Source organism: Octodon degus, unplaced genomic scaffold (assembly GCF_000260255.1).
Source record: "Octodon degus isolate 3935 unplaced genomic scaffold, OctDeg1.0 scaffold00048, whole genome shotgun sequence".
Classification (NCBI taxonomy): Eukaryota; Metazoa; Chordata; class Mammalia; order Rodentia; family Octodontidae; genus Octodon; species Octodon degus.
Window position 1 is genome coordinate 7,751,611 of NW_004524624.1, and position 11,285 is coordinate 7,762,895.

The 11,285-nt window shown below is 45.0% G+C and overlaps 1 protein-coding gene across 1 annotated transcript; it reads right to left on the minus strand.

Moving 5' to 3' along the window:
• Positions 1-3,069: 3,069 nt before the first annotated feature.
• Sprr4 (small proline rich protein 4) lies at positions 3,070-3,294 on the minus strand. Its single transcript, XM_004632323.1, has one exon. The coding sequence runs from the start codon at positions 3,292-3,294 to the stop codon at positions 3,070-3,072; it is 225 nt and encodes a 74-aa protein (XP_004632380.1).
• Between the last annotated feature and the right edge of the window lie 7,991 nt (positions 3,295-11,285).

Consider the following 11,285-nt stretch of genomic DNA (forward strand, 5'->3'; position numbering starts at 1 on the left):
CACATCTATGAGTAGGATTTTGATGTAAATCAATTTTGCATTATAAAGCTTTGAAAGGCAAAATTACATGAGAATATTTTTTACATATGGGGGAATGGGTCCTTGGGTCTTACAAAGAGAAGAAGACTCTGTCTTTGGTCACTGGCATAGGACCCATGGGTATGCTCCCTTCCCCAAAGAGCTTGGAGCCTAAATCACAAAAAAAAATATCAGAAATATTTATTGCCTTGATCATTTTTGGCTGTCTCCGAAACTGAATACTGTATAATTCTGTCAGCGCTAGAATGGAAAAGTCAATGAGAGGGCTTGCCAAGGTCTTCCATATGGCACCCAAAATTGTGACCAAGACACTGACAGGGGCATGGTGAAAGGATTCCAGAAAGGAAGCTGCCATTAGGCATCAGCCCCTCTGCTTCACACAAGGGAGTCATTTCAGGATGCAGAGACTGGGGTGCAGAAAGGCTGTCAAAGATTTCCTTAGGGTTAAAAATGGTCATTTCTGAGTGTTCATTGTTGTGAACACAGTTTGACTTTCCTAGTTAATAGCTATACCCACTGAGTTTTAGATAATTACTACATGAAAACATCAGCCATGCACAGTTATTTTAAGGTAAAATAGAGAAGGTGGTTGTTAATTCCTTTTCAGACCAGTATGTTAAATGAAGAAGTCATTTATTATTGGTATTGCTAATGGCGATAAATAAGATTCAGTGAGTGAACAATTCTCAAAAGAGTAAAATTCAAAGGTAAAAAGTCTGCCTGTGTGTTTAGCTACTCTGTTTGTTTGTTTGTTTGTTTGTTTGTTTGTTTGTTTGAATTTTATGTACTTGGTACAGGATCTCCCTGGGCAGCTCAGCCTTGTAGAAATCCTCCTGTTTCAGCCTCCCTAGTGCTGGGATTATGGGTGTGTGCCACCACACCTGAGGCATAGCCAGAATGGGCCAGTTGGATTGGGATCAAAGCTGGGTCCTTGTGTTTGCCTAGCTTGTGGAGACAGCTGCTCTTTTCCCAGGGTCTCTGCTTTGAAAGGTCATCTATTTTTACATGTAGGAGGTTTGCCTCTTCCTTCTACTGTAGGAGTCAAAGCACATGCAGGGTTAGGAGGGTTAGATGCCAGCTGCAAAGATACAACTTTTTGTAAAAGCTGCAAGACATTGGATTAACTGGCCAAGGAAGGCCAGTATACTTTGAACGTGGTCCTTGTATGTCACTGTGGAGGACCACCTGGGCAACTCTTTGAAAGAGGAGCAATTGTCCCCATTTTGGCTGAGCCTGCCCTTACTTCCATGTGTTGACACACACAGAACTGGCTAGAACTCCTTCCTTATCCCTTCATTTGGCTCTCAGAAATGCATAACAGTCCAGCTGAGGTACTGGTGATTGTCTTAGAAGATGGCAGGCGTGTTCACCTCCACCCACACCCACTGCTCCCTTGTGTGAGCCAGGACAGGAGAGGATAAAGGGCTAATTCTCCACCTGTCAGTCAGGATTGAGTGTTGGAATAGAACCTATGACCTTCTGGGGCTTGAAAGATTATATATCAGAACTAAAACACAGACCCCAAAACATCAAAGCATTAGCTACTATTTACTCAATTGTGTAATCCAGATTACTCTCTGCACATCCTTCTCTGCATATCGCAGAGGTGATTTCAGACCTCCCACCTAGCCCAGGTCATGACACTCACCTACTTCCTGCCATTGTCAGTCACTCATCCTCAAGCCACTCCCTTCTTCATGAATGAATAAAACCCAGATTCAGCCTTGGGTTCAAGCCTTTGTTCCAGACAGCCATCATCATGGCTGGATTTAGGGTCCATTTGGCTCCCCAAAACTATAACAGTTTTCTTTCGTGCCCTTATTCTTGCCATGGTTTGCGCTGGGTATGGTAGATTGGAATTAATTTGATGGAATTCCAACAACTTATTCTTGGGATTACAAATAGAATCTTTTCAGACCCAGATGAAGACTAGGAAGGGCTTTCTATATGTCACTATCTCTAGAACAATTTTTTTCTTCATAAGAAAATGACTTTGACTTCCCAAGAGTACAATGAGACTCAGGATAGATTGTCCCGTTTTAACTTGCAAACAGCATGACAGCTTGGAAAACTAAGTTCACCCTAGAATGTGGTAAATACTGTAGTGAATGAATGGAAAGCGAGTGATCAATAAACTAGTGCATGATAAAAGTTATTTGCACATTTCTGCATGTGTTTTGCAGCACTCAAGTCATTTATGTACGTTTTGTCTGCTCTTTTAGAATGACAACTGCCAAGGGGACAAAAACCACGTGACCAGATAGGTTGGATTTCTAATGAGAGGAGCTAAAAGTTTCCTTTCCTTTTGCTTTTCCCTAGATCTCTCAGGCTCTTGTTAACTAGTTCCTGTGTTTGTTTCCCCACCTCCTTTACCAGACATGTGTTAGGTCCAACATTCCGCCATCATTAACTGTCAGTGAGTAGTTGTACCCATAAGGGTGACCCCTTGAAGTCTCACACCTAGATACTGATGCAGTCACTTGCCCAAAATGTTGCCTCTAAACCAATAATCAGATCACACCATGAGGCTGTGAATAGAAAGGAGCAGTCGGTCCAGGAAGGAGAAAAATTTTATTAAATGAAATACAAATGAGAGAGAAGCCTATTTGGGAAATAGGAAAGAAACCCTGAGAGGGGGCTTTGGGGAAAGGATTGAAGTAGAGACTTTGTATCAGCTCTGGGGTCCCGTTTTGTGAGATAGAACCCCGAAGATGCCCAGGTACTTTGTTTGCTTTGGAACATGAATACAGACGTAATAGTGGCAGAGCTGGGGACTAGAGAGGGTGAAGTCTCTTTCATGCCCACCTGAGAGAGCACCAAGGTGGCACAGAGGGGCAGACAAGGTAGCAAATAGAAGAAGCCTCGTATTGGTTGAGTAATTTGATGGGAACAAATTCTTTCATTGTCTCACCAGCTCCTGTGTAGATAAAAGAGGGGACACCCTGGAACCGGAGGAAAGGGGAGCAGGAAGAAGTGACAGCTCCATCTGGTATCCTGGATGACAGGCAGGTAGCAATCCCCAGTGCATCTTTACTTCTGTTTACTCTGGGGAGCTTGCTGGCCTGAGGGACGCTTCTGCTGGTCAGCACCTTTGGGTGGACATTGCTTCTTGGCCTGGGGAGCACAGGGATCCTTGGTTTTGGGCGAGCAGGTCTCTTGACATTTCACTGGGGGTGGCTGGCAAGGCTGCTTCACCTGCTGCTGCTGGGCCTGCTGGGGTGGGCACTTGGAGTGCTGCTGTTGCTGAGAAGACATTGCTGGAAGAAGCAAGCCTGTGGGAAACATGTGCAGTGACATCATGAGAGGGGCTCCTTCCATCTCTTCTCCATGACTCTGGTAGGAGCATTTTTCTCCAACTGCCAAGCACATGAGCTGTGGCTAACCACTTCAAGCTGATTAATGGGTTGCTTCCCAAGCACCCATGGTGATCCCCCTCTCTTTCTTCCCTCTTTTGCACCAGGTTTCCTGTTTACTTCATTCTTCCATGCACTCCTGACTTAACTGAATATATCATTTATTTCATGGTCTCACCAGGAATTAAAGTTAGGTGCTGAGGTCAAAATTAAAAAGAAGCACAGGCATTTACAAGCCCAAGACTTTCTATCTTTGCTACTGAATCTGGGTGATGTCAGCTGGCTACCTGGGAGGAGGTGGACAGGGAGTACAAGCAAAGAAGGAAGGGCTTGAGAGAGAAGAAGAGCAGCCTCTGTGTTAGAGGGAAGAGCTGTGTGACAATGGGTCTGGAGAAAGTGGAATACAAACGCCCAGTTTCTGTCCCCACTCCACCTCTGACTCATGAGATGCTCAGAAGTCATTTAAAGTGACTATCAGATAGTAATCCTGGCCTTCTGTGGAGAATTAGAAATGGAGGGATGTGAGAGCCCCGTAGGTCACTGGAAGCAAAGGACTATAGGGGAAACTTTCATCCCGTGACAGCCTGGTTCAACGGAAGGAACAGCTGCCAAGCAGGCTCAGGTGTGGGTCCTAGTGCAAACCTGTTACTCACTACCTGGAACCCCTGCAGGTATCTTGCAATTCTTGCATATTTAAGAAAAGATAAGTAATAAATAACAGCCTAGAACTGAGGATGCAGGTTTGGAAGACACCCAAGGCATTCCCAGTTCTGATGCGGGCCTTTGACTTTCTACACAACAGCATACCTTGCCTTCCAAGTTAGTGATTATTAATGGGAAGTGTAGCCCCCAAAATGGAAAGGTGGCAATCAGAATAGTAAGGAGTAAGGGGTGCGGAGTATGAAATACAATATCCAGTGTACTTACTCTGAGTGCAAAAGCAAAGTTTAGAGCTTGCTGGTGAGGCAGAAGAGAAGACAGCTTGAGAAATCTTTAAAGTAGAGTTCAGAATTGCTATAAAATGCCATAACTGTGAATAGCACCCTTTTGACTGGGAAAGTCCTCTTACTGAGGAGTCCAGCCCCAAATCAGGAACTAAGTCGCCTTTAGCAATGGAGTGATGGAGTGGGAATGGAGATTCAATTTCATAAGTAATAATTAGTGTACCATCTCCATATCTGTTAGAAGATGATGCCATTTTGCTGATGACCCAGGAATAAGAGGAGCTTGGCCTAGCGGCCCCAGACACCTCAATAAAGAAAGAGGCCAGTGGTCCCCAGGACAGGAACATTCGCACTTACCGGAGGCTGAGAGCTGGGCTCTGGGAGCAAAGGCTGAGGGCTGGCTTGGGAGCAGCCATTCTGGGAACTCTTATAAAGGCCCCCAAGCTGCCCCGGGCCCTTGGTGTGGCCCTGATTACCACCTCACAGAGAATTCCTCACCCACTTCTCCCACCTGCACTTCCTCCTGGGACTTGCTTTATGGGCCTGTTTTGATGGAAACCACCCACCAGCTATTTCCAGCGCTGGGTCCTTCTGCACAAGCTGATTTCACCCACCAAAGGTGTTTGCCAAACTCAGGGACATAAGAGCTTTTAAAAACAATAATGCTGAGTAGCTGGTCTCAAACAGAAAGTTTTAGGAAACTTACCTGGTAGAAGGAGGATAAAGAGGGGAAGGTTAGGGTTTGCAGCATTTCTGATAAATTGCTATCGTTTCTGTTTTCTTTTTTCTTTTTTTGCCTAGTCTTTGGTGCCTCACAGTGAATTCACCTTTTATGCTTATTATTTCATTTCATCTTTATAGTCAAGTGAGAATGTGCCATTATTATCATTTTTAAGATGAAAAATAAGGTTCAGAGTGATCACACAGGAAGTAAACAGCAGAGGTGGGATTGGAACCCAGATCTGGATGACTCAAAGATTTTTAAACATGGTACAGGTAGAAGTCAATGGCTGGCCACAGGGGCCATCTGTCCCTCCTTTTATCCCCAGCACCCAGTGTCTATGTGTTTCCCGATGTAGCTTCCCCTGGAGCCCAAGGAGAAGGTGATGTAAAAGGAGGCCCAGCATGTGGTAGTGCTGTCCCCACCTGTCCCCAGGTGTACCGCTCATGGCTCTGCCCAAACAAGGTGAGATACAAAGCGGTCTCTATGGTAGACTTGTCACATAAAATATAAGGTCTGGAAAATTTTGAATTTCAGGTGAGCTGCAGAATTTTCTAGAGCAGGTCCCAACTATTACACAGGTGATATGTACATTATAAAATCATTTGTTTGAAATACAAATGTAAATAAACAGGCTGGGTTTAATCCAGTTTTGTTTGGTTTTATGAGTTTGGTAATGCGGATTGAACCTAGGACCTCCACATTAAGCTATGTTTCCAGCCCTTGTTTTATATTTTAGTTTATATTTTGAGGCAGGGTCTGCTTAAGTCTCTAAATTACCCAGACTAGGCTAGAATTTGTTCTCCTCCTGCCTTGGCCTCCCAGAGTGCTGGCATAACAGCCATGTGCTACCATAACTGGGAGACTACTTTTATTTGTTAAATCTGAAACTCTACTCAAGGACCTACCTAGATGCTAGGAACAAACCCTGGTCTGGCACTTGGCTCCTGGTGCTGGGCTAGAGGAAGGCAGGTCAGCTCCAGAAGACTGGTCCACCTTTGGCTTCCTCCCCAAACTTCAAGATCTGGCCTGGTGAGAGCTCATCATTCAGTGTGATCATTTCTGCCACTTTCACAACCAAATGAAAGACTACCTGGAAAATAACAGGAACACCTCTGAGTCCTTTTGCAAGCATTTTATCAAACTTCTTGCCTTATTTAATCCTCAGTCTGTTATGCAGTGGGAATCTGATTTTATAGTGGAAAATTCCAGCTCAGAGGAGTTGAATGAAGCATCCCAGAAAATACAGTTGGCGAGCTGGGGTTGGGTGGGTACCTGACCCAGGGGAGGTTTCCAGTACAACCACAGCATCTCCACACTGGAGAAGAGCTTGTCACTGGGTGGCACCATGACTAACAAGCTTTTCTGAGCTTTCTATCACGTGTAGATCAAATATTGCTCATTGTTCAGTGTCATCCTCATTTAACAGTTAGCCCTTCCCCTAATATCCCCCTCAAGACCAGATCTCCCCTACTTTCTGCTCCCTCACTTGTTGACATAAAGAAGGTAATTTTCTGGGCTCCATCCCACTCTCCAACCTTGATCCCAACTTTTTCTCCTTTCTACCTGCACTCCCTGTTCTTTTCCCCCACTCTTTTGTGCTTACCCTGATCTAAGCTGTCTTCCACGGACACAGGCAGCAAGACAGACTTGGCCCCAAGCAACGCATATACACAAGCCTGGCACCTCCAGAGCATTAGCATGTGCATGGGGCCTCTGAAGGGTGGGCAACTCCACTCCCTCACTTCTCACCCAACTTTAGTTCTCTTCGTTCTGCCCAAATCCATCACTGGCCTCTTACTTTATCAGTAAGCAACTCTTGATTGATTTGAAGAATTCAGTCTAGTGGTGAAGACATGGCTCATAACACAGTTACACCTTCAAAGATTCTCTAGGAGACACAAACCTAACCATGGAGGCCTGGAAGAGACCATGTCTACCCCATCATGAGCATCTAATGTACAACTTCGAGTGCATTTAACACACTGTACCTCTGAAAACCTTGGCTCTCAGTGTCTCCGTGAGACACAACATTCCAGTTTCATAGAGGCAGACTAGGCCTTGGAATAAGGACATGCCTTGCCCAAGGTTGAGTAGAGATTTGTGTCAAGGCCAGGGTTGGATCACGGGTCTCCTGACTTGGTTATTTTCAGCCCACTGAAGAACTGACCTCCTGGAAGCTTCTTAGCAGAGGCTCCATTGAGAATAAATTAGGATGCTGATGGTGGAGGTATCTGCCTTTTCTTGTCCTAAGTTCCCTCCTTCCTTCCTCCATGATACTCTGCTCTCTGTGCCCGCCCTTCCTTCCTCTGGGAGATTCTGACTGAGTCTCCTGCCCACAGTGCCAGGCACAGGTACATTTTTATTAGTCATTAAATTATATAAAGTTTATAAAACACCTCCCTTTACAGTGTCCACAACATGCTATCAAGAAAGTTACTTGTACTATATATTTCCTGAATAAGAAAACTGGCTCCGATGGTGGCTGGATTTGGAATTCAGTGGTGGTGCTGTAGGTGACCCAAATTACTTAAAGCTATAACAGCTGGTTTTCAGGCACCCTAACAGGCTAGGACAGAGTATTATTCTTTCAAAGGAGGAGGGGATACTTCTTGGCACCCCTCAGGTCACCCTATGTCAAACAACCCCTCCAGGCAGGGTGGGTCCTGGAAAGCCTGAAAAGCTATAGCTCTGTTGTCCCTACTCCCACCCATAGCCCTACCAGCCCAGCCGAGCACAGGACTGTGCCTGGGCTTCCCTGGGGTCCTGCATCTGCTCATTCATCTTCAAGGGACCACGCTGCACTGGCACTGAGAAGCCAGCTCTGCATCTTCCCACTCTAGGGAGTAGCACCTGAGCACAGGTGTGTGCCTGTGACTCCATCAGGGAGGGGAAGGCCCAGGTAAGCCTCATTTCTGGGGTGAGTCAAAATGAGAAACTCTAGCCCCACCCTGCAGGTAAACAATCTTGTGACTGGGAAACAGAGGTCTGGGCACTGGGAGGCACCCCACAGAGACAGGAATAATTATTTATCCCTCCACTTAGAAAGATCTCCATTTTTGTCTCTGAGCATTGGGAGAAAGAGGGTGGTTAGTGGTTTTCTCTAAAAGTGAGTGGAATTACCTTATTATGCAAATTTCCAAGAATAGAATGTGCTTTGGGTTAATCATGAGAGGCTTTCTTTTGAGGAACCATATGTTGGGTAGATGAGATAGTCCGGTGTGGGGCTGCCTGTCCTGTATTGATACCCTGTGTACTGGGCTTGTGGCTCTGCAAACTAGGAATGAAGTTGGGAACCAAAAGAGGAGGTTAGAACAGTTCTGGAAATATGATCTGATTTTTTTAAATGTATTAGTACGGGGTCTACATGGTCTCACTACACAGATCAGACTTGTAGTGATCCTCCTGTTTTCAGCCTCCTAAGCGCTGGGATTACAGGTGTGCACCACCATGCCCAGTCTCAATTGCTGTCTCAGCACTCCCTGGGGGTGGGGCTGTCATAGCAAGCCAGGGATCAAACCCCTGGCCCCTTTGTCTGCCTACTGAGCAGATGCATTATTCTGCTGAGCTATCTGGCCTGCCCTGTTACTGGAAACAAAGAGATAGTGAAGGGTTCTTGATTTCCAGGAGAGGTTCTGAATGGGCTGGCTGCATGGCTCCCAGATCCAGAGATAACTATAGATAAATAGCACACAGCAATTTCTCAGTTTAGTGGTCAGTTATCAGAGATGGCTCTGTGGATGTAAAATGACCAATTGGGACTTGGGGTGTTAACCCAGTTTTATGACATATAAGGTTTAGAGGAAACTGGAATCTTAGGTTAATTTGCATTATAATTTCCTCAAAAATCTGGAACTCAGTAGGACACGGCTGGCTGTGCCTCCCTTTAGGAAGGGGTGGGTTGCATTCCACGCTATCTGAGGAAGTCCATTCTTTGCCCAAAGTCCTAGCTCACTTTCAGTTTTTAATTTTCATCAGTGTGGTCGATCACCTCCCCAACCTCAAGCCCATCCACTAGCTAGCTGCCTTTCTCATAAGCTAATTACAAAAATAATTTTCTAAAGTAAGATGAAAGTTCAAAACCAAGCAAAGGAGAGCTTATATTTACAATTGTAATCACGTCACATTTGCTTTATCTTAATTTCTAGTTGAGCCCTAAGCAGTAGTCATGGCTTAGAAGATTTTAGTTTTGAGTTTCTCCCTCCACTAACTACTTAATCAGTCAACAAACACCATAGAAGATGCTACTTAGGGAGAACTTGTGACCAGTTCTTGATGTGGGGAATCTAACATGATTTATACTTACCCTCTAATTTATCTGTCTGCAAGTCAGATGTCTGGATATATCAGTGTTAGGTGTGCTGTGTGATAGTATTTAATGTGGTCACATGGAAAGAGAATAGGGAGTCGCTAAGTCTCCAGAAGTATTTATCTTCTCCCTCCCTATGGTACTGGGTTGTAGTGAGAAAGCCATCCAAACCAGAATTGGCCATTCATCCCAAAATTCCCTCCAAAGATACAGGCACTAAAAAGCTTTCATCAGCATGGCTTATGCTGGGAGAACCAATTAAGAGACTCAAGATGTGTTACTAAAGAGCTAAGAAAAGATGTGGGGTTTTATGAAAAGAGGGAGTTCACAGAGTTGGGGCCCTTTTCATGGCTGGTAGGGAGGGTTTCCTACAAAATGTGACTCCTCTGCTTAGGGGAGGGCAGCGTCATGAGGTAGGATGTGAGACTGTGCTTCTCCTGGAATCTGAAGTGACTGTGTTGTAGGGCAACTGAGTTAGACAGAAATGTCATAGGCAGTCCGATAGGGCTGGGCCCTCAAAGGAGCCAGTGCAGAAAAGAGGGACCTTGCAAGTGTGGGGGAGACAGACAACTCTACAGTGGGCCAGAGCTCAAGACAAAAGGTGAAACAAATGTACCCACATGCTTCCTACGGGTAAACAGCAGGGACTAATATTGAAATAGGTATCAGTCACTTTGAGGAAGCCAAGAAGAGTCACTAACCCAACCCCCTACAGGAAAAGCCCCTGGTCTGTACTCATGCCCACTTGCTACATGACTTGTTTCCCCTTTTGATCCTGATTTAATCAATTTTACCTCAGTAATTATACTCATAATCTTATGGGTTGGCCATAGATTTGTCCCACCTCAGGCCCACATTGCAATGTCCCATTTGTTGCATCTTAGACCAACCTTGTGTCATGGATTTGCTCTATAAAATCCCTAAAGAAGACAGGATCACTGGCAATCTACTCAAGACCCCTTCTGTCCCTCTCTCAGACACAAGCTTTCTCCCTCCCCCATAAATATATTTTGCTCTTAACCTTCATTGTTCCTAAAATTTATTCATGTATTTAATGTATTTAGTACAGGGTCTCACTACATAGATTGGACTCCTGGTGATCCTCCTGTTTTCAGCCTTCCAAGCACCGGAATTACAGGTGGGCACCACCACACCCAGTCTCAATCACAGTCTCAGTGTGCTCTGGGGATGGAGCCAGTACGACATGGATCAAACCTCGGTACCTGTGTCTGTCTAAGCAGGTGCTTTAGTCCATTGAGCTATCTAGTTGGTCCTCATTTTTTTATTTTAGAGAACATGAACTTGTCCTGGACATCTAGAAGATTTGGACTTTCTTTCCTGTACATCAGTTGCAGGTTTAGGACAATAACTAGAGACTTGTAGGTATCTGCCTCGGGTTCCCAGAAACAGAGTTTTAAAGATTAGGAAATGAATGTGTCTGCAAATCATGAAAATCCCTTAGTTTCTCTTACTTTGGTGTCTACCATATTGAAGGGGCATATTGAAGGGGAGTTACGATGTATGGGGTAAATGTAGAGCATTTAAACTTTACATTATTAGTTTTTAGACAGACAACTCTCTAAATGCCTTTATTAGTGTAAATAATCAGGATGTAAATAATGTTTTAAGGTAATAAAGCAGGCAGATACATTATGAGGGCAGAGATCTGCAGGCTCAGCACTGTTATACCTGCCTCGCATGTGTCTAGAAATCCCTTGGCTGGACTAGGGGCTTTACAGAAGGGGAGCAAGTAGGTCCTGAAGGCAATGGATGTGAGGCTGGCTCCTGTGAAGAGCATCTGTGGAAGTGGAGCACCGATGGAGTGGGAGGAGACCCTCCTCTGGGAAAGGCGTTAGTGCTTTTCTGATGGAGATCAAGCAGAGCTAAACACTAATGCCCCTTTCCACCATTGTGACAGA